Below are 26,588 nucleotides of genomic sequence, written 5' to 3' on the forward strand. Positions count from 1 at the left end.
AATGCGACTAGATTTTAACTAGAACATAGAGTTGCCAGAACTTCAGAAAAGAATTAGGCAAAAATTTGTTGGATCCATGACAATGAGAGTATCGTCTATTAAGTATCAATTTTGTGTTTGGTCGATCCCGTGAGATATGACGCATTCGATATCAAAGGTGCTCGAGGCTTGGAGGCGATGGTGCAGACACACCTCGATAGTGGACCACCATTTCTTGAGTTATATGTGGAATTTTGAGGGCTAGATGAAGGACTTGCCACTTTCAACATCTTTTCCTATTCGAGAGGCGAGAATGATTGAAAATGTCGATAGTCCAACCACTTTGTTAGAAAGTTCCCATTATGACATCTAGAACCATCAATGGGAAGACACTTATCCGTCTTGACCTTAGATTTCAATCGTGGAGATAGAACACCGAACTATCAGGTTTGGTAGTAGAAAAAAATACACGGCCCCTGTACGACACTTAGTTAGTGATGAGACATGAACCTTCGTAGTCGATGTTTAACGATGGGAAAATTTTTTAGGAATCGTAGCAACTTCTAGTGGTTGGCAATCGACATGTGATTTTGGATGTTCCAACACGAACATGAGAAGGATGATGTACTCTATACAACGTTCACCGGCAAGGGGACCTCCAACACGACAAATGTTGGTGAGTCCGAGAATAAAGATGATAATGAATTGATGTGATCCACCTTTGGGAGCTCAGTGTCGACAGTTCAGAAGTTGCATTATTTTCTCAACCAGAGTTTGTTCAACTAAACTGAAAAATGGTGAGGGTGAAGATGAAAAGAAGAAGATTCACTATTCACGACGTATTCGCCTCCAACCTACATACATAATGTTGACTATCGACAGAAGATGAGTTAGAGTTTGCAGAACTACCACACAGAAGTCTGGCCACGCAAGTCCTTCATTGGATTCAAGTGATTTGGAAGTGGGCAGGGAGTTTTCCAATAAAGATTTTCTCGCTACATTGAAGCAATACAACATTAAGAATAGGGTTAACTTCCGCGTGGTTAAATCCAAATCAAAGAAGTTTAAGGTCAAGTGTGCAATGTGAGATGGTAGATACGCATGGAAATCATGACTTCTTGAGAAAAAGACGGGGTTATGGACGATAAAAAAGTTCACCGGTCTGATAGTGTTACCTTAGTAAACTATCAGGGTTTTTAGGTTTTATTAATTAGGGTTTTACATAGTGTGGTTATAGGTGTTTCAAGGATCATCTGAAGTTGGATTCAGATATGACGCAGCATAATACTATCGATGGTGAAAGTGGATTCGAGAACTGCTGTGTCAGTTTTAATTGCAAATATTCATACTGTAAGGCGTGGATAGCAAAGCAGAAGGCTTTGAGATAATGCACAATGGGTGGGACGCGTCATACAACGATGTATAGTAGTGTTCAGGTGCTGGAGAGTACGTCTCAGGTTGCATAATAGATATTAAAATGGAGCCTGTACCACAACGATTTCTTGCTTCGTATGCCGAGTCTTCCGCCGTCTGTTTTGGACCTTCAAGAATGCTCTGAAGCATTTCATATTGCAAGCATTAGTACAAGTGATGGTACCTTTATGTATGGTAGATATACCCATCAACTGTTGTTGGTTATGGTACAGGATAGTAATCGGAGGATCCTTCCAATTGCATTTACAATAACACTGAGGGAGAAAGTAGACGACTTGATTTTTTTGTCTAGGTTGAGAAGGCATGTCTGCCCCCAACTTGATATATGCATATTTGAATCGATGAACTGAAATATATCTCCAATTGAAAAGGGAAGCCTCTGAGACTGCACACATATCGGTACTGTTAAGGCACGTTGCGTCCAACTACTACCAGCAATATTCCTCTACCGCTGAGCGATCACAAGTGACCAAAATGGGTATGTAATCACCACCAATATTATTTGGTTTGTAATATTCCGTTTGTTTTTATATTCTTTGGTATTAATTGTCATTGTCAACTTCTACTGACAGGGTACGGATCATGAAGGAGTTTTCATGAAATGTTGGAAATCTTATGGTAAACTAACTCGGTAGGGGCACGTACCTCACTAACATACCCTCAATCAGTGGACACAATCCTACGATGCTCTATGATATGACATAACTTAAACTAGTGGAATGCATCAATTCTGTTTTAACTGTAACGCCATTTGATAACCTCGATTGTAAAGAGACATACTTTCGTTTGATGGAACTGTTCCCAAAGCGAGCGGTGAGTTATGCTGGGCAAATAAGGATGCCATGTATGGTGCCCGGTGGTACTGGAACAAATTAAAAGGAAAAGGCACGAGCCAACTGCATACGCAGTTTGTCACTCGCGCGACAACCTATGGTTTCGGGTAAACGGAGTTCGACAGACCGAACCAAGGTTTTCGGGTGACAGTATCATGTACACCTAAGAAATAGGACTTGCAATTGTGAGATTTGACGCACTTCGTTTTCCATGCGGTCATGCAATTTAACTTGTATCAATCTTTGTTTGTTCCTAGCTTTGTCGATGAAGTGTATAAATTAGAAAACTTGTACAACGTGTGGAATTCCCACAGTCCTGATGAACGTAAGTGGCCGCCTGTATCTTGCTCGTTTAAGTTTTACGATAGAAGATTGCTTGCAAACCAAAGGTTGACCCATATTGACTCGAATACGTGACAACATGAATATGAGACAGGCCAAACAAACTGAGGTTATGAAGGTGGTGTAGGAACCCGGGCCATATAATGTGTAACAACCCGTTTTAGTAGTGTCAGAATAGTAGTTTTGGGACCAAATTCCAATGAGTAAATTATTATTTTAATTTATTTAATTCTACGGATTATATTAAGGTCGTACTAAAGTTTCGCTAAGAAATTTGAAATTTAAATGGTTAATTAGGTAAAAAGACTAAATCGTAAAAGGTAAAAAGTTGAGTTCTATTAGTAAAGGGGTCAATTGGTTATGGAAATGAAATTTAATGACTTGAGTGTAAATATCATATTTAAAGTTATTGGATGTACATGGATAGTTTTATTGAAATTTTTAATTAGTAATAAGGTTATATGGTAATTTGGTAAATAAAAGAAAAAACTAATTAAATAAACATAAAATAAAGATGATATCTTCTTTATTTTGTTTCAAACCCTAAAAATAGCCATTGGAGAAGAAGTGTTATTGATCAAGCTTAGTTTGATGAATGTGGTGAATTCAAGCCTTTTTAATGATTTTTATGTTTTTGTGATATTTTAGCTTAATCTAGCTAGCTCGGGGTTAATTTGCAAAATTTGCAAAGTTAGAAGGATTTTCATGGATTTTTTATTATGTTTTGATGTTTGTTGAAGGGTTATTTATCTTTGTTGTAAAATAAACATGTTTTGTTAAGTGATTTTTGTTGAATTATGGAAATAGGGATTAAATTGTTAAAAGTATAAATCTTGAGTTTTGTTGTGAATTGTTGATAATTATGGTTGTTTCAAGGTCCCTAGTAACATTGGTTAAGTTGGATTTAGCTAAAATGAACTATATTCAAGTTATGAGCTTAATGCTAAATTGGAAAAAGTTAAAATTAGGGAAAAATTGTAATTTTGCATAAATATGAATTATAGATTAAATTGAATTCTAGAAGTACTTAATTGATTGAAATTATCCATTTAGATCAAGATAAACCACCATCGGCTTAAATCGAGAAAAACTAAAGCTTCGGATTAGTTCGACTTTACTTTACGCCTATTTACGTAAAAATTATAAAAAATATTAAGTTAAAATAGAATAATGAAATAAAAAAAAAAAAATTAAAATTTATTCTTACCATTTGTAATTGGTTGGCGGATATTCTTGTTATCAAGACGGATTAAAGATCCGACCATTGCTAAATTATGTTGAACAGGAATAATTTTTTTAAAAATCTTGAAAATATTAATAAAAAAAATAGAATTTAGGAAAAAAATTAAGAGAATTTTTAGAGCTGATTGAGAAATTTGAGAGAAAGAGAATTGTGAGAAATGTGAATGAGAAGAAGGTGTGTGGGGTTTATAGTTTTTTTAACGTTTAACTATTTGAAATAGTAGTTGGAAGTGGGGAGGAAATGCATTGACTTGAACGCGTTTTATTGTTAAGGAAAAAAGCAGAACTAAACGCCTTTCTGACTTTCTTGAAAATAACATAATTACACGTTTTTTGTAAAATTGCCTATTTCCATAACTTTCAACAAAATTAACCTTCGTCATTACTTTAAAAAATGGCTTCTTCTGTATTTTACCCATGTTCCTAAAAAAAAAATAATTTAAATAAAAAAAAGCGAGTAAAAAATAGTATTGTGTTTAGAGAGAGAGCATTGAGATTAGGGTCGGTGATCCGTCTTTTGAATTTTGACCCGAGGATGACGGGAAAAAAATTCAAATTATATATTAAAAAATAGCGGTTCCTTCTCTTGAAATTTGGCGCTTTATTTCCAGTCATTTCTCCAAAGAAGAAAGGGAAAATCACTAGACCAAATACCGCCCACCGGCCTCCGAAACAAGCCGCTGCAAATTGAACTATTAGAGTAAAAAGAACAATGGTTATTGCTCCGGCAGCAACAACAGTCACGGAAGAGATCTTCCTCTTCCTTTGTCCCTTCTTGTCCTCCGCCCAAAATCCCCAAACCTCAAAACGACATCGGCACTGCCGTTGATGCTGTTGAGAAGATGGTTTCGATCTTAGCTGAGGGCGGTTGTACCTTGGTAAACCCGTTAGGCCCGCCCTCCCTTCCTTCAGATCCCTACAAGCTCCGCCGCCAGCTCTCCCGCCTCTTTTCTTCTACTGACGATCGCTCCGTTTTTCTATCTGGTTTCTCTTCTTACATTCAGTCTTCCTCCAATCTTCGCAGGTCTGTTCACTCTTTTTCCAATTGCTAACTTAAAATTTTTCGTTTTTGCTTCCCCGTTTACATGCATAATCTATCTGTTGCCTAGCTTTTTAACTATCGTACTGAATTTTCTTTTAGTTTTTGGCTTTATTATTTCTTTTGGATTTTAGGACAATCAGTTACTCTATCCTTCTATATATATGTTTTCTTGAGAATAAATGAGATTCAGTTGGAAGGTGTTTTAAGGTTTTCGCATTGCTTACTCCATTGGTATTTATGACCAAATGCCTCATTTTTCCTACAAATTAAATGCTTTCAGGGTTCTCATGTCTTCAAACGGAAGTAATTTTGGTCCCGCTAGAAGTGAAAGCTTAGTCCGGCACCTCTTGCTGGTTGCACCGATCCAATTAGACCTCCAAATTATGCTCCTTGAGAAACTTCCTGAATATTTTGATGTAGTTCCTGGAGATTCCCAAACATCATTGTCCCTGAAGATGATGTTTCTAGGCTTATCATTAATCAGTTTCGTGGCTTGATTTTGTTGTTGATCCTAGTTCCTTCACCGATAAGTTATTGCAAGTTCTTTCCATTTGTCCTTTACACTTTAAGAAAGAGATAATTGGATCATTGCCTGAGATCATTGGTGATCAAAATAACAAGACTGTAATTGATTCCCTTGAGCAAATGCTTCATGAGGACCCATCTGTAATTGTTCCTGTGCTCGATTCTTTTTCAAATCTTAATTTGGATGATCAGTTGCAAGAACAGGTTTATTCTCTTCTGTTAGTTTTTCCACTACGTGGTTTACTTGATTTTTATTTTATTTATTTTAATGTTCTATCAATAATGCATTTCTTATAAGTGGTAACAAATCTGCATAGTAGTTATTGCAAGGTTAATGCAAATGAAACTTTCTGCTCTTCAGCATAGAAGACAACGATTCTTGGATTCAATAGTTTGTCTTCTTGTCCTACAAAATACAGCTATTTAATGCAGCGCAAGTAATCAGTCGTTCAGGGTCTTTTGTTCAATATTACACCTGAAATAAAATACAGGATTGGAATTGAGTTTGAATGTTACAATTCAGTTCTTTTATAGTCGTAGATAAGTTAGAAGCTTATGTCTGTTTGGTTACCCAGAGTGAGGTAATTGTAGTTATGGTAGACAAGCTGCTCCTGGGTTTAGCAGTTAAGTTGAATTAAGGATCATTAGCACAAAGGCTGTTGAGTTGGTAATTGAGGTTTCAGGAGGGAAAATGCCTAGGTGATTTCACTTTGTGTTCTCTAGGCACTCACAGCTATAAAAGGTATTCAACTTCACCTGAATTCACTCAGTATTTGATACAGAAACCTTCTTATTGTGTCTTCTGAAGTTAGAAGGCTAGGTCAGGCTATACATAGACCACTTTGGGTTGCAAGAACAAAGACAGTTCCAAACGGGTTCACCATACATAATATTAGTACACCAATGTGAGGCCCCTGAAATATCCAATACGCTCATTTCTAGGAAGACTTGAATTTACAGGAATGTCTAAACCAAAACCAAACCATTGAACAAAAACTTAAACTGAACCAGCCACAAGTAACATTAAACCTAGATCTGCAAGGAGTCCCAAATAGTGACCTTAATCAGCCTTCTTTGCCATTATTACACTTTTTATTTGATCCTTCCAGTAATTTCATCAAATGTATATTGCCTTTTGTTTTTTGTATTTCTACTTGTTGATGTGAAAATATGTAATGCCATTAGCTCAATTGAATATTCTCTAACAAATATATAAATTTTTCCTTTCAAGTGGCTTTTTACCTTTATTGACTGGAGAAACTTGACTTGAGCCCTCTTCTTTTCATCATTCTAATACGTTTTTAGCAGCCGATGAAAATTTTAAGGTGCTATGTAGCTCTTGCTTTGATATCTAATTTAATTCTCTTTCTTTACATTGAAGGTCATAACCATAGCACTATCATGCATTAGAACAATTGATGCGGAGCACATGCCCTGTCTGCTTCGATTTTTACTGCTCTCTGCCACACAACTAAATGTTCGAAGAATAATCTCACAGATACGTGAGCATTTAAAGTTTGTTAGGACACCGCATAATCGCACAATGCAAAAAATAAACTCAAAGGGAAGTTGGTTGTTGACAACACAGAGGCATCCGTTCTAGATGCTTTGAGATCTAGCCTTCAATTTAAGAGTGTAAGTAATTTATCCTCTTTCCTATTTGACAATACATGTTTTTATATCCTCTTTTCTTATTTGACAATTTATGGTTTTAATTTGATACGCTCTTTTATATCTACACATTACCTATAGCTACTCTGTCAAGAGATTATGAAGGAATTGAATGGCCTTGAAAAACCTCGAGATCACAAAGTAATCGACATGTGGCTGCTTATACTATTGTACACAAACGGTGAGTCCATGCGAAAAAGCGTTGAAAAGGTGTTTAAGAAGAAAATTGTTGAAGGTTGCATTCAAGAAGTTATGCTTGATCAATGCATTCGTGGGAACAAGGAACTCGCACAGGTATATGTTGCTATTCTTCGGCTTTAAGATCATTCCAATTTGCTGAATATATTCCAGAAACTCATCTGATTGCATCTTTTTTTTTTCTTAGGAATATTTCCTGTCCTTCCTTTCTTTATCTGAGTATATTGGCTTGCAAAGAACAAAAGGCAAGGGATTTTGGCATTTACATGTATACTCTTCTTTTTGAAGAGTTTGCTGATACTTATTCAAGACAGGAAGTAAGCATCAATATATTCCTTTCTCTGAAGATTAGGTTCATTTCTCCAAGAGACTTTCATGTGGCTTTGTGCAGGTTCTTGGTGCACTAGTTACTCATGTGGGCTCTGCTGTTAGTTTTGAAGTTACTTCTGCTCTTCAGATTATGGCTTCACTTGCCTCAAAACATGCAAGGGAACTGATTCCACTTTCTTATCATATAAATGGTAGCTAAGTTTTTGCTTTCAGATTTTCTTTATCTTTTGCTGCTATTGTGTTCTTCATTAGTTTAATGTTATTCTCAGGAATCTTGGACTACTTGGAGGATTGACTGTAGAAAATCTTTATAAGGTTTATTGCTGCTCATTATATTTTTGATCTTTTAAGCTTTATAAGGACAAAGTTGTACGTGGAAGTGTCATTAACATTCAGTCAGTGTAGGTTTATGAGGTCTTCAGCCATATGGCACTGCTACTCGCTAGTGCTGACGTTGGCTCTTCCATTGCAAATGAACTTTTTATTATTGTTCGGAAGCAGGTATCTGGCACCAGCATGGCTCTTGAGAATAGAGTGCTTTGAACATTGACTTTTAGTGCAATTTGGATTGTATCTCTAATTTTCTGTGCTGTAGTTTAAGTGGAGGATACTTAGCAATGGAAGTTACTTTGACTAGCATTACCTTCAATTGGCAGGTGGCCATCCGGATCTGAAGTACAAAAAGAATGGTCTAATTGGAACCTTAAAATAGTTTCATGTCTAGGGGTGAAAGTAATGTCACTTCATCATCACCATTTCAGGTAGCACCTAGTTCAGTGTATCCCTATCTGGCTTGGTTATTATATGGCTATTTAGTTGTTGATCACTTGATCGTACTTAAAGATTGCAGCACATTATATACTGCAACATACTACATGTGCATGTTGTGATCTTGAAGGTAAATTGCGGTTTCTTTTCCTTTAATCATGTCTGTTGTTTATCCTTCATTCCTGAAGACTGGTTAGAAGCAAAACAAAAGCAGAAAACCTGCTGAAAATTGACAAAAACTTTTATCTTGACACATCACAAGCTACTGTAAGTTCTTTCCAGGAGGTGAGGTTTGAATAATGCTTCGGCGGGCATTACTGGCATTAAAACTGGTAAGTCAGAAAGTCTATGTTACAGCTTGGGGTGACTGATATGATTTGACAATGCATATGAGAAGATATGATGTAAATTGATAGTCCACTGTTACTGGTGCCAGTAAATCCACAAGCAGTCTGAAGAACATAGTTTTTCATTAGTTACAAAAACTTTTTAATGACTCAAAAAATGAACAAGTGCACTTGAGTCTAGACCATATATGGATGTTAAAGAGTGCATCAAAAGTATGGAGATCAATAGTTTTGCTTGAAACAATTAAAACCCATTTCTTTCCAATGTTCAGACCATAATAAAAGCTAAGATATGAGTGAAGTTGTGGTCTCTGGATAAGGTAATAGAAAAGTCTCCATGTCTCGTCTGCAGCCACATTTTAAAAGGGAGTCAACAGCTCTCTAGGATAGAAATAATTGCACCAAGCCACCTTAGTGGACAGAACAGTTCAAACAGTTGGATGGATCCTAGTTGAAGAATAGTTGTGCATATTAAGAAGAGAGCAGAAACTGAAATTGATCTACCTACAATTTTCAAATTCTTTCTCTTCTGGAACTATTTACTGTGTATTGCTCTGTTCTTGTCTAGTTTGATTTTTATTGTTTTCAAGTACTTATAAGTGTTGATCGTAAATCCTTTCTCGTGCTTTCAGCTAACAGGAAAAATATAGGAAACTTCTTGTCATTCTCTTTCCCTGTGAGTAGCTTAGGATGTTTGATTTGACCTTTACTGTTCATTCACCTTTCTGAGACCTCAAATTTTATTATCTTGAGCAAACAGAAATCAAATGCTGGGGAGGCTGTGGAGCTCCTTGAAACTGCTTAGAATCTTGCAAACATCATGTTGTCATTGATCTTCTTTACGATGAACTGACTGCAATTTTAGAAAGTACAACTCTTCACCTATTATCATGGATGGTGAGACAACTTCAACATCTATTATTATTGTCATGTAGATTGCAAGTTTTAAGGATTTAGGAAAATAAAACTATTAATTGCATGTGCGAAAGTTGTCTTGCAGGATTGCAAGCATTTGGAGATTTGAATCTATATTTCTGTCTGATCTTGATGGTGGGCAGTTGCCTGCAGGATCCCATATGCGGTTTAGAGGTAGGTTTAAAAATGCTGTCTGTGCTTGCCTGAAGTTTTATGTAAATTCATGATAGACTATAGTCTATTCTTTCTACTTTTTACTTCTTTAGGGGAGCTATGGATGAACTTGGACGGTGAAATGTCTCCTATTTGTCTGAACATTCTGCCATTGGCTCTTTCTTCTCAGTAATGTTTATGCTTCGCTTGAATGAACCCTTAGAGATGGTATAGTGAACTGGAATTTCTCTTGCAGAAATGCTTTGCAATCTTCCTGCAACTCCAACTATCACCGTAAGTGTATACTGTTAGTCATCAGAAGAATAAAAGAAACTTCTAATAAATTGATACAATGAAGTGAACGGTTGACGAACCAAGGATCTTTGTGGAATTGATGCATTACTGGCTGTCCTATCTACTTCCCTCGTCTAAGTCAGATCAAGCATAACACTCACGACATCATATTGTTTCACCATTGAGTCTCAGAGTTTCATGATGCTATTGCATTAAAAATGCTTTTCTCAGTGTGATTTTCCTCTATGTAATAGCTATGTTTGAGTTAGATCCTTAACATTTTAATCTCTGTATACAATTGTGATTTGTTCATGAAGTTTGCCAAGTATTGGAAAACTTCAGAACTAATACAACTTTCTATGATTTAAAACTATTTTATGTCAACCTCTTAAGTGTTTATCCACACTGTTTTACTTAAGAGGACAGTTGTTTTCTTCTCATTTCTTCTATGACTTAAAAGTTGTGAATATTTTTGTTCCTATCCTATGGTACTTAAAATTATGTTGATCTTCTTAGCTCTCTATTTTTATTTTATTGTTCATATTTTTTATTGGACCATTTTCTGACATGGACTCCTTTTCTACTATGCCAGTACTTCTTAGAAGCTGAATGGCAGTCTCTGACAGGAAAGCAGAAACAGATTATTTGTCTCTCTCTTTATTATGCAATGAACTGGATAAGGGAACTGGTGAATAGTTTACTCTGAGATGTTGATTTTAAGTACATGTTGTTAACATGCAATTGAGGTTTATAGCTCTTCCACTGCTACAGCTCAATGCCTTCTGCACACAAGTAGATGGGAGATTGAATGCATAAGTCAGACCTCAAAGGATGACATAATGCAGAAGCTATAAAGCGAATGAGGAACCTAGTGTAAGTCATAAATCCTCACTCCTTGCTAGTTTGTCATTATCCTTAAATCAGATTAAGATATAAGGAGAGACCAAGGGCAATTATGCTGGCAGGTTTCATGTGAAATATAATTTCACCGGGATTGAAAAAAACCGCATTGGATGAAGTATACTAAAAAAGGGGATCTTATCTTATATCAGGAAAAAAGGAGAGATGTGCCTCACCTGACATAGAATGTAGTAAGCTAGTTACGATGCTTCTATAAGGAAGAAGTTGGTTTTCCCAACTTAGCAAGCCTCCCTTCACAAGAGGAGAGGCTAAGGCTGGCTTAAGCACATTTTTGGTTTAGTGTTCTCATTTAGGTTTTGCTCGTGTTTGGTTGCTAAAAAACATGGCAACCTTTTAGCGGCAGTCTTTCTCCTTATCCAGTCAATTGAGGATTTAAGAATAATCACGAACAAAATTGGTGTGTAGTGGATCTATGAAATTTTAACTATTTGCCCAACTAAGTAATACAAGTCATGTTTTAGTGTATGGAAATGTAACTATGTTGAGGTTCTTGGTAGCCTAATTCATTATTACGAATTACAGCTTCTTTGGTTTATCCTTTGGGGTGTCGCATATCATATCGTATTATGAACTAATTCTATATACTGATGGTAAGAACCAGCTGGCTGTTGATGCAGATTTCTCGAAAGCTTGTTAAGTCATTCCATCAGAATGTGTCCTGTAACACTACCTCAGCTCCATCTTCGAGTGGAGCATTGTGGATCAGCATTCATAAACCAACCAAACCATGTGGGGAATAAAGAAAAGAAGAATGAGCCTAAGATGACACCTGAATCCACATCTCCAAACAAAAGGAAGCATAAAAAGACTTCAAAGACCTCAGCAATTGGTACAGATGGAAACCTACACCAGCAAACATTGTTTGATGTGTTGAGGAAAGCAGGAGCAGTGACAAGCCAAGAGGTACCAGATAAGGTTTCTTCAAAAGATATGGCAACCTCAACATCAGTGGATCACAATTCTCATGTCTTTAATGAGTCAGTGCTTATAGAAGTTTCTCCAGTTTCCCAAGCTCTGGAATCACAGAAATTTAGGTTCAGGCCTCTTCTATTGGAATGCTTTTCCATTTTGACTTTTTCAAAGGTGTGTCTCCTTACAGTTTAACTCTCAACTATTGCACAGTTCCTTTAAATTTTGTGTTAGAATGTGGCATTTGACTGGCCAATGCATAATCATTTGTTGTATGTGATTTACATAATCTTGGGACTCAGTAAAGATAATTCATCTGAACTTCTCATGGCCTACGTTCCTGTCTCCGTTTCAAGTGCCTTTAGAATAATATGTTTGTTAACCTTTTTTATGTGCTAATTAAGTTGTTTGCTCATTGCTTGTTGACCTAGCAGGTGTAGCATTTAGTCCTAAAATATCAAAATGCAATTTTACTTAATGAGGCCTATTTTTCTTGTTTTCTATTAAAAGAATGATCATAGTCAAATGTGACTTTTCAAATGTAGGACCATGACACCTGTTGCTCTGACCCTGTGGCTGAGGTATATTTTTCATGTAGTTCTTTCTTTCCTTCAAATCATATAAATAAAATGATTAGGTGACATGTAGAAAACTTGTTATTTCTGGACAGTTGCCCCTATACCTGTACCTTATTCATGATCTTCAACACAAACTGGATTACTTTGCTTCTCCGACCAAACAATGTTCCTCAAGGAACATTATTGCTGCTGCTGTTACCAGGATGACATTGGATGAATTTCTTAGCAAAATTAGACCACTCTTTCAAAGTCTTAAGAGTAACTTAGACAGTTCGTTCTGTATTCTTAAAGAAGGAGAAGGTAACATGATAGTTTCATTTTGTTGCCAACACCATGTCTTCTATATTCTTGTAGTCTTAACAAATGTATTGTAGGTAACAAAACTTGTCAAGAACACTGGAAGTTTCAATCCACTGCTGCTGGCAACCCAGATTTAACCAATGTTGTGCCATCAAATTCTTCAATTTCTACTATGGTGTTTAAGGAAATACTTAATTGTTTCAGTAAGGTGAATTCTTTTACTCACCTTTACCTTTGAGTGTACATACATGTCTGTGCGGCACTTTCCATCTTGACAACTGATGCTTTTATTTGGTTTATGTTTCGATAGAAAAATTTCTTTTCTGAAAAAGTTGTATTCTAACCCCTAAAATAGTTTTTCCTCGAACAGATGCTAAACCTTTCTGAAGTTCAAAGGTACAGATCAGTTCTTTCAGATCTCCTTGAGGCCTTTCAGCCTGATAAAGCATTAGATTCTGGTTCCTTAGATGTGCACCCTTGTCCTTCACCTGGTACAATAGAATATTTGTATCTTGGTGCTTGTTCATTTGTAGAGTGTATCCTTGATGCAGGTGCAAAACTCTTGCCTTTATTCCGTTGTTCTTTTATGGTGCTTATTTATCCTTTCATTGTAGCTAATTTGTATCAGATTCTACTCCACAGTATGTTCTTTCTCCTTTATTCTGGCATCAGAGGCTCTTTTTACTTTGGAATCAGCTGTTACATCATTTCAGAAGGTCATGGATAAGTTGGATGGAGATGATAAAATCATACAGTCAGTGTTTCACCAGATCCTTCCTTTATTGCGTGGCAGACTTGCATCTTCTGCTAAGAAACTTTTGAAGCATAAATGGGACAATAAAAATCTTGAGAATGGCTGGAAGAACAAAGTGAGGCCAATTACATTATGTTTGATTGTGATTTCTTACTTTAGCATACCATGTAGTTATGCATATAGCTACTGAAATACATGCTGGTTTTTCCAGGGAGAAATGGTACAAAAGATACTGCGGACTTACTTAGAATATGATGAGTCAATTTCTGATTTGCTTGATGAGCTTGCCTGCACAATTTTGCCACAGGTATTTGACTTTGTTGAGTTGACATTTGTTGCAAGGTTAATAGTGTGCTTCAGAATTGTCCTTTAATGCTATGTTTATACATTAGGGATCTGCCAGTTTTTCTATGTACGTCCTCTGTCCTAGCAATAGAATTGCTCTTCCTCCTTAGAGAGTTAAGAGCAGGTGACTTACATGTGATGAAGGACAAGATCATGCTAGTTCTATTGGAAGTGTCGATAAAAGTTTGGATATCTGTTGCTGGCATTTTGTACAGGGATATGTTGGTCATTTCTTTTACTTCAATACTTTAACATTTGATCCTGCATTTTCTCATATTAAGGGGATAATGGTGTGGAATATAGTCATGCTTATTGAAGGATTATATTTTGGACATGTTTCATTAGTTTCCTATTATATTTTATTGGGTTCAATTGTAAATTTCAGTATCGAGGAAACTTTTAGTGAATTTGGAGTTATAATTTTTGTTTGATTTTTGTATTAATATTAACTTTTAAGGTGTAGCACTGTAGCCTATGAGTGTTCATCTTGACTTTTAGTTACAGATAATACTATTGGGTTCATTTTTATGGGTTAGTTAGCCTCACGAGTTAAAAGACACATTCAGGTGCAAAGTTTATACAAATAAGAAAAAGGGAGGTATGTGCATTACCTTCTCACAGTGAGTTTTAGTTCTCATACTTGTTTTAGTTTCATGTCATTTAAAATTGAACTGCCAATTTTAATAAAACACAACTGCATATTTTTTGCTACTTGTTTCTTTTTTCACACGCAGAAAATGGTTGCCACAATTCTGATTACGGATTATTGAGATCTAAATATTGATAAATTGGATTTCCTTGCCTAATTCTCTTTTCTTTCTGATTTCTACCCCAAATTTCTTTATTTTCTCACAAGTTCCTGTCTTCTCATTTTCTTTGTCTCTTTTGTCTTACCATTGTTCTGGGTTATTGCATCTACTTAAGATTTAGTTTAAGATGACAATTTTAAGTTAGAATGAACCATGAGGGTCATTTGGCGTACAATTCTTATCAATTGAATCCATTTTCATTTGTATGTAGTACCACTAAAAGGGGATTTCTTTGTCAGGTCTCTCTTACAACATGGCAGAAGATGAGGATTATGGTTTCCCAACTCTATGTTCTGCAACTTTCCTCTCATGGTACCGTGTGCTGGTAGGGTATCTTCTGTTTTCCAAGTTCTTTTCAAAGATTACTCTTATTGTTTCCCATCAAACATGTTGATTGAGGTTGGCCCTTTGTGCAGTTTGAAGTGAATCTCACAGTTCTTGGAAAATTGGTAAGCAGTAAATTTTGCTGCTTTGTTTCCATTGATCATAAGGGATAGAAAAGACTAGTGAAAAGTGTTGCAATTCTTATCCTTTTTCTCTCTTTGTAGGTTAAGGAAATTGTTCGCTTAGAGAAGGTTCGACCTGGTTTTCAACCTGTAAATGTTCACACACTTTTGATCAGGTTGCAAAAGAATGTTAATGTGGTTGTTGCACTAGTCAGCATGTGCAGAACCCATGACAAGGTAACCAAATAGAACTGTGGTTTTCTTTGCCAACATTACTTAGATACTAATTTCTAAATATGTATATTACATTCCCAGCCTTGAACCTTTTCCACCACTAGGGAAATTAGTCAAGTCTCTGATTTCTGTACATGAACGGCCTTCATTTCAGATTTGATTTTATGACATTTTCCTTTAGCTTTTCATTTGTTTTTGGCCTTCTTAATTTCTGTCACTTCTATAACATTGTTTTAGGAATTCTTTTGAGAGAATTTTATGATTGTATGAGAGAACACCAGGATCATGAAATCGCTCTCCTTTATCCATTTGGCATGTGTAATTCTATGGATTTAATATATTAGTGAAACTGTAGAACCCTTGTACTTTTTCATGACTATACTTTTTCTCAGATAAAAGTTCCCTAGAATAGTTTGTAAGAACTTTTATTGTTTCAGAGGTTTAGGAAAGTTGGGCACAGCTAGGTTTTGTTCAGTAAAAGCTAAATGGCTGCTTATCCTAAATTGGAAGTGTATGTGGTGGTTAATCAATAGAAGTGCCTTTGCTTATTACAAAAATTTCTTGCTAACATGTCATGTAGTTAGTACCTCTTTATTGTTGCTATCCTTCAGGCAGTAATCTTGTTGACATGTGATGGCATAGGTCACCCTGCATGCCATGGCAGTCAAGTACGGTGGGAAATTCGTTGATTCCTTCCTTAAAGGTGGTTATATCTTAGAAATGAATATGGTCATTGATTGCTGTCTGCCCGAGCACTGACATCTTGGTATTGCAGCTTTTGACTTCTTGCAGGTTCACTTCCAAATGCATAATGAAGCCATACTTCTGTTGGTAAGATCAGATACAATTTTTTTCCCTGACATGCTTGGTTCAAGTTTGAAGCTTAGAAGAAAAGGCCTTATTACTTGTTCGTTTGATTAGGTGAAAGAACTTCAAAAGGCTACACGAACTATTCAGACCCTATGTTCTGAAGCCAAGGTGAGCCTTGCATATCAAATCCATTTGAGGCTTAGTCAGAAACATTGAAATGATAGCAGATTATATTGAATTGTCATATTTGGTACTTGAAGGGCTTGAAACAAACAGTCATCACTAGCAAAATACCTGCTACTAAAAGATCTTTGGAACGCTTTTTGTTTCGTGTCAAGGCTCTTCTCCATTCTACCTCTAACGGATGCACTTTCTGGATGGGTATGTACCGCATTATCTTATTTTTAGCTTCTTTTTTTTTTTAAGGGAGTTGGGTACCTGGGTTTGGTTAGAACACTACATTCTTCATATTTGGAACACTACTAAGCTTCATTGATATTTTTATTCTTTCTTGAAGAAGCGTATGCTCATTTAAACCAGTATAGAAGTTTTTAATTTTATTAATTATTATTACGTTAGTTTAAAACAAGTTAGGGTCAGATAAACAATTAGCCTTTGCTCTAGTACATCTTTAAAACTTCCGGGTTACTTGTGAAATTTATCTGGTCTAGCTCTTGAATCTGACTTAAAGAAAAGATTCATACAAAATTCTTATATTGGTGCTTTAAAATAGATGATGTATTCTTTCATCAATTTGGAGATAAAATATTGTGACTTGCTGTCATATTTATTGCAAAATCAGTGTGATTTTACAAAATTCTTTGTTGGCTTTTTACTTTTTGAAAAATTAGATTCTCCGAAGGGTCAAAATGTTACTTCTGTTTAAGGCTTTAAATGTCTTATTTATATTCATTGAAGTCAAAACTGGCAATGATAGGATGAGTATGTCCCACTGAAATGGGATGATATTGTTAATCCCCCGGCTGGATTTGTACTTATTTAGATATTTTATATATGTATGAGAAATGTTAGCCTATATTATTCCAACTTAGAAGTGAATGTCAGAGACGGATTTATGCTTAAAATGTGTATACTCAAGTTAAGATGGGTTTTATAGAAAAAAATTGTAACTGGTCTAGAAAAGTCAAAATGGTAATTAAATAATCCTCAACTGGTTTCTATAGTCACCGGTTAACCGGACCCATTAACTATTTATCACTACAACTGTGTATTTACAATTGCACAGTGAAATCTGATTTTGGCCAAACATAATATTTTGATAAGTGGGAGTACGGGTGGGGGTGGGGTGGCCAAACGTAATTATATCATCCTATTGTAAACTCCAAGCTTCACATACTGAACAGAGAATAATATGTATATTCCTATCGTGCGTCTATCAAATATGGAATAAGATGACATAATCTAATTTTATCATCAAGTGCCACTCTAAATGCTTAGAATTGTTTCCAGTTTCCAATATATCTTTGTATTTACAGGTAATCTAAAACACAAGGATCTGAGGGGACAGGTGGTGAGCTCCCAGGCATATGTAGATGATGGAATTGACAGCATTGATGAAGATCCAGAGGGAGCTGTTGATGTGGATCCACAAGGTAGTGTTCCTTCTGCTAGTGAAAACAGTGAAAATGAATGAATAGTACTTTTATCCGTAAAATGCTTGTCAATTCATAGACCGTATGCTAACATAGACAATCATTCTATCTTTCCCTATTATTCTAAATAGATCAAGTTTCTTATATATAATTTCCGCGAAAATGATGTATAAGAAAGATGATTTTGTTATTAGTTAAAAAGTGTTTAGTGATTTCATTTCGTTGGTAGAAAATGAAATTAGGCAAGGGTTTCATTGTATCTTATGATTATTTGATTTATTATATGAATAACTTTTTATCGAGTCCAAGCTTCTTCACTGAAAAATGGGGATTATTTGTTCGAGTCGATAAATGATTTCCAGTTCAAGTATATTACATTATCTCTCCGAATTGATTACCATCGGAACGGAATAAACTAATATGAATGAAAATTTTTAATTAATTGTTTGAGTTCGGAAAGTTTAATGCTTAGTTTGGTCATAGATTGGGAGCAAACTCAATTTGCAAATACCAATATAGTTGACTTCAACCCTTCTGTTGTTTATATTTGATTTATTGTGGATTAGGTAGCAATCCATGAATACAATCCGTCTTTGAACTACATGGTTTGTGACACTTGAGAGTTTTTTATCCACGGAGGATGAGGTTCAATCAAAAATACAATATTAGAAACAAATGTAGTACTATTAAGGGATAAATCTTAAAATTATATATGAATTTGGATCAAATGTGTAATGTTATACATAAATTTCGATTTTGTGCAATTTTATATGAGTTTTTTATTTGATTAATTTTTACAAATCACTAACACAATTATCAATATAGAATCATGTTAGGATGACATGTTGTATATAGAAATAATTATATTTATTTAATATATAAAAAAATTGATATATTTATTTTTATAAATGTGTACAGTTGAATTAAAATCAAAGTTATACATTTAAATCAATCAAAATTTTATGTGCATGTACTAAATTAAAATTCATATATCAAATTATTCATTAAATCAAAATTTATGAATAGTTTTGAAATTTATCCCTACTATTAATTACATTCATTACATTTAAAAATGCTGTAAGGGTCTTGGAAAAAAAATTGCCTTAAAAGGTATGTACCTTCTTTGGTTTCGTCCATTCATGAGCAAAGTGATCTTTCTTACCACAGTTAAAGCATTTACTTTAGTTTTGCTTTTATTGTGAATGTATTGGGAGAATTTTTGTGTGCCTAATTATAGTTTGTTAAAAGCTTTGCCTTTATATTCACCATATGATTTGCGTTAAAGCTGGAAGCTTCATTGGAACTTGTTCCTACCATATACAAACCAATATTAGGTTTGGTTGTATCATTACATTTTTCTTCCAATAGTAAATGGCTTAAAGCAACATCTAAATTCTTGATGCTATAATTGTAGATAAGGTGTACGTTCATATGTTCGTAACTATGAGGTAAAGATTGAATAAGTGCTTGATAAGTGTAACTTGTGTCCTTAATCTCACTTTTATCATTTTTGACATTTGATGCTGCCTTATATTATGATTTGAGTGTTGTAGGTGTAGAATTTAATTGAGTTAATTGATTTTAGCGAAGGATGTACCACCAAACTTAGTTGTCTACGTTTCCTATTCTATTCCATGCTTTTTGAAATTACGCACGATGTCGTTATCCATACTGCTTAACAACGTAATGCAAGCAATGGAAAATTTCTTTTTCCAAGCCTTATAAAGCTCTTGATCTCTTTGATGTTGGGTGGTTTGTCCATCTCTAGCCTATTTCAAAATATTATTTAGAACATTGTGAATGTCTTGTTCCTTTAATATGTATTCAGCTTCTCATTTTTGTTTAAGCTCAACAAATATATTTTCTGAAGCAAATGCTAATGACATTATGCACGTATTAACGCTTAGGATACACATTTTGTTTTTTTTTTTTGAAATTAACTAGGGATATTTATTAAACTAAATAAAATATTAAAGCGTCTGACAAATGGAAAACAATACTAAAAAACTAAAAGAACACTTTAGAACTAGAAAATTAAAACGCATTGAAAAAACTTTGATATCCCCGTTAGTTGAAAGTAATCTTTCCCCAACCTTTCTGTTCTCTAAATGACTATTCAGTCTCAGTGGGATGGTGAACCGCTTCTGCTGAAGGGCGCTCTACACCCTCCTGCTCTTCTATCCTTCTCATCATTTCAGTCAGGCTCTCTTGGCCTTTCCATTTCCGATTGGTGTTTAGCATAATCAGGGGCCTCATCAAGCAGGTAAACCTCTTCCTTCTTTTTTAGACTAGTTGTAGCAATGATGTGGGCTACCTTATTAGCCGATCTCGGAGTAAAAAGAAAATTAATAGCCTGAAAGTTGTCTTTTTCTCTTTGAATGTTGCTGATATACGCACTAACTTGCGATTTATCCCTGAATTGTGCCATGCATTTGCTGATAATTGTTTTGGAGTCCCCTTCAACAGCAATGTCTGTGAAACCCATGTCTTTCCCCGTGAGAACAGCTTCATAACAGGCAATAGCTTCCGCCTCAAATGTCGTGGCCACCATTGAGTGAAGGTAGGATTTGGCTATTTTAATGCCCCCTTTATAATTTCTCGCTACTATTGCAGATGTCGACTGGTAATTCTTCTCGTCAAAAGAGGCATCAAAATTGATTTTGATAGTTGATTGTGCAGGTACCTTCCACTTAACATGTTGCGGGGCGTCTCTGAGCTTTCTCTTGTTCAGTCCATCAATTTTGCCAAGGTAATGCCTTACAAAACAAGCTGCTTCTTCCCCTGTATAAGACTTACCCTCATGTAAATTTTTGTTTCTATCCATCCATAGCACCCAAATAACACATATCACCATTCGTCGTTGTGCTATGGTACATTTGTTGAAAATCCAAATAAGCCATTCAAGACCTTCATGTGAACCACTTTGCCTAATCCAACTGAAATTTAAAATTCTTCCATAATTCTTCTACCACAAGACATTCCACGAATACATGCCGAAAGTTTTCCTCGCCTGCTCTATATTTGAGGCATGTGGCATTTGGAGCCACTTTTCTTTGATATAGATTAGCCATCGTGGGAATGTAATTCCACGACACTTTCCATGCCAATTTCTTTATTTTGCTTGGAAGTTGTAATTCCCACATTTGTTTGTAAAATGGTTGGGTTGTAATTTGCATATTCGTAGGCCTAGAAGTAGAAAGTTGGGTTTGTAGTAGTTTGTAAGCACTATGTACTGTGAACTCGCCCGAGTGCTCCCCACGCCAGATGATCATATCCGGATGCGCTTCGCTTGCCAGTGGAATACTTAGGATTTTATCCGTATCTACAATTTTGAAGGTAGTATGGATCAATTCTTCCCTCCATTTCCTGGTATTTTCATCAATCAATAATGTAACCTTAGTAATATTAGCATTAGATATACAATGACGAACTCTAAAATTATCTGTCCCGGGCAACCACGCATCATTGTTAATTATAATGTTTTCACCTGAGCCAACTCACCACCCCAGTCCTTCTTTCAAAATACCTTTCGCTGCCCAAATACTTTTCCATGTATAGGATGGATGACATCCGAGTTCTGCTTGTAGGAAATTGGTAGTCGGGTAGTATTTCGCTTTTAGTACTTGTGCTATTAAAGAATCTGGTTGGTCAATTAGCCTCCATCCTTGTTTAGCCAAAAGAGCCACATTAAATTTTTCCATATTCTGAAAACCCAGCCCTCCTACCTGGTTCAGATCACATGTTTTCTTCCAGCTACACTAGTGTATTCCCTTTCGGCCATGTCCTTTTTGTCACCAGTACCTTGCAATATTAGATTCTATTTCATCACACAAAGATCTTGGCAACAAAAAACACATAATAGAATAAGTCAGAATTGCTTGTAACATTGATTTGATAAAGACTTCTTTCCCTCATTGGGATAAAAATCGAAAACTCCAGCCATCAATTCTCTTTTTAATTCTGTCCTTTAAATTTTGAAATGAGTATTTTTTCTTCTTCCTACCAAATTAGGAAGACCCAGATACTTCTCAATGTCATTTGATCTGCGTATTCTTAACAATCTAGCAATCATGAGTTTATCATCTTCCGAGGTGTTCGTACTAAAAATACCATGGACTCTTCAAAGTTCACGCACTGTCCAGAACACGCCTCATACTCTTTTAATATTTCTTTAACTCTACAAGCTCCTAAATTCGTTGCCTCCCCAAAGATTATACAGTCATCGGCAAATAGAAGGTGTGAAATCTGCGGGCCACGCCTACATGCCTTTAGTCCTTTAATGTCCGCTTTGCTAACAGCCGCGCGCATAAGTGATGACAGGCCTTCACTACATATAAGAAATAGATATGGACTAAGCGGGTTTCCCTGTCGTAACCCTTTCATGGGTCTAAAACACTCTCCTTGTTCCATTTAGCAGAATGGAGTAAAAGACCATAGAAATGCACTTCAAAATAAAAGAAACCAAGAGTTTGCAAAACCCATTCGCTCCATCATAACCCTAAGAAACTCCCATTCGACCCTATTGTAATAGGCCAATTTTGGCCTGGACCAAAAAAGAAAAATAATAATCGAATAAATAAAGCCAAAGGATGTTATCGGTCGAAAGCAAGACAAAAAGGGCTAAATTGAAAGACAATCATTAAATTGGGACCAAATCAAAAAAATGGAGAAAGCCAAGGGGTTATCAAATTTTGTTGACTTGGTAAAAGGCTAAAAATAGGAAGATATTATTTTTATTTTATTTTATTTTATTATTAAATTAGTTAGGCTATTTTTAGTAAATCCCATGTATATAAATAAGGGTATTTTGTTTTTTGAAGGGGGAATTACTTTGGTATTCTTACTTTAATTTGGAATTGGATTATTCTCTATTTTCCTATTTATATTGGAATTGAATTATTTTCTTTTCTCTTTCAATTATGTGAGAATTTTGTCCATTTCATTTCAATTTCTTTGTTTTTCTAAATTCGTCCAATTGCTTTTACCCCTTCCGTTTTTTTTATTGTTTTGCAATTAAGTTATTATTATTATTTTTGGCCCTAAAATTTATTTTGACTGCATTTTAGTTCTCTTTGAAGCTGTGCATTTTGGATGGTGGGGATTATTTCCTTTTTGGTCCCTCCTTGTTATTCGCACGTTCAAATTGGTCCGTTTCCTTTTATTTATTTTTTATTTGCCCCAAAATTTTGCTTTAAGGTTTGATTTAATATTTTTTTCGCTATTTTATTATCAAATTAACTAATTTAATATATTATTTCTATTATTATTATGTTTCTATTTATATTTATTTTCTTATTCTAATACTATTATTATTTATCTATTTATATTTCTACTATTATTATATTTCTATTTCTATTTTTATACTAATATTATTTTCGTTATTATTTTTCTTATATATGTTTTTTTTACTCTTGTTATTAACATTCTAATATTTTTTTTACATTTTTTGTTATTATCTATTTTAACTTTTTATATAACGCTCATTTTAAATTTTTATACATTATTTACTTTAATATTTTCATATATTATGTATTTTAAACTTTTTTTACATATTATATATTTTGAATTGTTTATATATTATTTTTAAAGAGTTTTATATATTATTTTATCTTGAATAGATACTGATCTTTTTTTTTAAAATTATTTTATATACTTTAGATCGTTTTTATAACATCCATTTTAAATCCTTTTTATGTATTATTTGCTTAGAATTGTTTTATATTTTATTTTAGATTTTCTTACTTTGTATTTATTTGTTATTTGTGATTCATTATTATAATATTTTGTTTATGAATTATTACTTTGCGTTGTACATTATTATTCCATCGCATTTTATTTGCTTAAAAGGTCGTGTTTTAATATCGTTTAAATTTTAAAATCATTTTATTCAAAAGTTTTCAAAATAAGGCAATACTCGGTATTTTGCATCTTCGAGAAGATTGTGCCCTAACTTACTGGGTTCCAATTTTCCTCGTTGAATCTAAGTAACTGAGTACCCTTTTTCAATCAAAACGTATAAGTTTCAAATAAAAGCTTATTCTCAGGAATTCGAGGTATTGTGTCCTAACTCACTGGATATGATATTTTATATCTCGAGATAAGGATTTCTAAAAAATAAAGGCAATATTCTATGTTTGGAATTTTGAGAAATCGTGCCCTAACTTACTGGGTTTCGATTTTTCATTTGACCCAAATAATTGAATATCCTTTTTAAACTTCATTGCATGAGTTTTAAAAATCAAAAGATAAGCTTAGTTTCGAAAATATGAAATGTCGTATCCTAACTCACTGGGTATGACATTTTATTTCTTCGAAATAAGAGGGTCTTAGCATCCAATTTAATTTATTCAAGTGTTCTTTTTAAATAAAAGGATCGTATTCTAAAATCTTTTCAAATTTTCAATATTAAGACATTAATTAATTAATTAGATATCAATTTTGGGCGTTACGAGGGCGCTAACCCTTCCTCGTGCTTAACTGACTCCCGAACCCTTTTTTTCGAATTTCGTAAACCCAAAATCATTGTTTTAATAAATTAAAATGTTTTATTAAAATGATCAATCTCAATGTGATCTGATCACACCTCGAAAAAGATCGGTGGAGACTCCATTTTTGTTTTTAAGTCGACTTCCGTTTTTCAAATTAAAAATAGTTTCGACAGCTTGGCGACTCCACTGGGGACAAATAAAAGAGTCAAGCCGCAAATTGATTATTTTCTGTCTTTTTGTCAAAAATTGGAAATCCGGTTTAAAATTATGATCCTTTTATTGCATTTCATTCATCATTTTTTGTGATATTTGCTTTATCAGTTCGAGTCTTGGAACGTTTTCGCATATTGCATTGCATGTCTGTTCGATTTTACCCTTTTAAGTAGGAGTGAGAAACTATTCCTTCGTGAGGTCTTCACTTCCGTGTAGGATAGTGGATCACTTTCGTGATACATCTGTACTTATATCTTTGTGATATTTTCATCTCCGTGTAGTCATAAGGAAATATATTCCCTTGAACTAAACTCGGTTTGTATAAACCTATAATGGGTGAGGATTGAGGAATCTGCTGGTTCGGGTACCCTTTTCTTTAGAACCAAACCACATATAGTGAGTCTTAGGAGCATACCTTAGGTAGAACCACCAAACCCCTAGAGGTCACCCGAATAGGTGCTCTATTTGTTACTTATTTCTTCTGTACTGACGTGTTTTATTTTGTTTATGATTGCATTGCATTGCATTATCATAGAAAAGAAGTGTTGATTCACGTTTAGTTGCTAAATAGAGAGCTTGTCATGGAAAATAAATTTCATGATAAAGTGGAATGCAATATGACCATTCGAATATGGTCCGAGTAAGCACAACGAGAGAAGAGCGATAGCCAATGAAGGAATACACGACTTTGCTTCATTGCTCAAGGATTCAAGCCAACCAAGATTATTCAAGAGCTATCAACGTCTCGACTTTTTTAAAGAAGCTAAAAAGCCTCCCGAGGATGAGTGAGCAATATGTCGTAGCCCGGATCAAGCAAAAAGGAGCTAGACATCCATTGGAAAGTTCGCGAGATTTGATCTTAACATTTGGATATGAAGGAAAGGATCGATGCCTTCACCTGAAGTATGAGGGCAAAGCCGTATATGTTTCTGTTTTATGTAAAAATATTTGTTTTCTAGAAAAGTTGTTCTAATAGAACTGAATTCAAAATCAACGCCTCTCTTTCTTTTTGCATTCATCCCATGCATCTGCATTACATTGCATCACATGTATTAGATTTTCACAAAAGGACCCTGATCAAAAAATCATTTCAGTAATTTAAAAATCGACAAAAATCTATCAAGTACACATCCTTACGGTACACGAAGAAGAACTAAAGCGATGGATAAAAGATTGGAAAGATTGGAACAAATGCAGAAGGAAATGCAAGAGTAGATGCAATCACAGATGCAAGAACAGTTGGCAAAGTTTCAACAGGATATGAGGGACCAGGTGTTGGAGTTCCAAAGGAACATGATGAATCAATTGACCCAGTTGTTGACTGGGGGGCAAGAAAAAGGAAAAAGCCCTATGATCAATTTTAGGGATGACAATGAAGATCCTCTCTACCTTTTAGTTGATAAGTCATAGTTTATACATATTTTTATCCTATACTTAGCACATTTTTGGATGAATTATCATTAGATTTGTGGAATTTGATGCTCCTAATCCTTTAATTTTATTTTTTATACTCAGGTGATCATATGAGAGTAAAAAGAGCTAGAAACGAGCCAAAAACGGAGAAAATGAGTCAACGTGGGAAATCAACATGGCCTGGACTTCCTCACACGAGTAGACCACATGGCCATGTCTATTTAGCAAACTTTAACACGGCCTAAGCCACCCCACATGGGCGTGTCATACGGGCGTGTCCTTGTCAAACCCAAGTCTAGTTCTATTAAAAAAGGCTAATTCTTTGGATTTTGAATCATTCTAAAGTCTATATAAACACCCTAGAAGAATACCTAAATTGAGGAGGCACCTAGAGGCGAACACACAGAGTGCGAGGCAAGGAATTACTCGAAGAAAGCCGATTGATCCATCTCAGAAGCTGGATTCTCCTTCAAAACTGAAGATCTCCCTTCAATTTCTTTCAGGAGTTTTTGGGTTTCTTTATGTTTTGTTATTATTATCCTTCTGAGATGTTTTCTTTTACCCATATGAACTAAATTCCCTAAATACCTAAGGGGGATGAAACCTAAGACGGATCTTGTTACTATTTTCTGAATTATATGATAAATACTTGATTTGTTCTTAATTATGTGTTCTTAATTCT

The 26,588-nt window shown here is 34.8% G+C and overlaps 1 protein-coding gene and 1 long non-coding RNA gene across 3 annotated transcripts; both read left to right on the plus strand.

The window, feature by feature from the left end:
* Positions 1-2,465: 2,465 nt before the first annotated feature.
* LOC121203749 (Fanconi anemia group D2 protein-like) lies at positions 2,466-18,097 on the plus strand. Its single transcript, XM_041074202.1, is given in 37 exon segments — positions 2,466-2,571; positions 4,539-4,854; positions 5,153-5,309; positions 5,312-5,357; positions 5,360-5,601; positions 6,779-6,946; positions 6,949-7,032; positions 7,150-7,362; positions 7,454-7,485; positions 7,487-7,583; positions 7,658-7,787; positions 7,866-7,890; positions 7,948-8,097; positions 8,253-8,357; positions 8,553-8,654; positions 9,712-9,800; positions 10,036-10,073; positions 10,666-10,761; positions 10,845-10,869; positions 10,872-10,922; positions 10,925-10,946; positions 11,612-12,077; positions 12,449-12,484; positions 12,574-12,781; positions 12,856-12,989; positions 13,152-13,332; positions 13,424-13,650; positions 13,747-13,842; positions 14,929-14,937; positions 14,940-15,014; positions 15,106-15,138; positions 15,238-15,372; positions 16,012-16,072; positions 16,145-16,200; positions 16,291-16,347; positions 16,440-16,560; positions 17,676-18,097. Coding segments are annotated over 37 exon segments (4,347 nt in total). The 3' UTR covers positions 17,834-18,097.
* A 794-nt stretch (positions 18,098-18,891) lies between these two features.
* LOC107955645 (uncharacterized) lies at positions 18,892-26,387 on the plus strand. 2 transcript variants are annotated; one of them, XR_001700045.2, is made up of 4 exons: positions 18,892-20,055; positions 20,259-20,352; positions 20,472-20,541; positions 26,009-26,387. It is a non-coding gene; the product is annotated as an uncharacterized lncRNA (long non-coding RNA). The 2 variants fall into 2 exon arrangements; XR_001700046.2 differs by lacking the exon at positions 26,009-26,387 and having other exon boundaries at positions 20,472-21,731.
* The last annotated feature ends 201 nt before the right edge of the window (positions 26,388-26,588 follow it).

Source organism: Gossypium hirsutum, chromosome A07 (assembly GCF_007990345.1).
Source record: "Gossypium hirsutum isolate 1008001.06 chromosome A07, Gossypium_hirsutum_v2.1, whole genome shotgun sequence".
Lineage (NCBI taxonomy): Eukaryota > Viridiplantae > Streptophyta > Magnoliopsida > Malvales > Malvaceae > Gossypium > Gossypium hirsutum.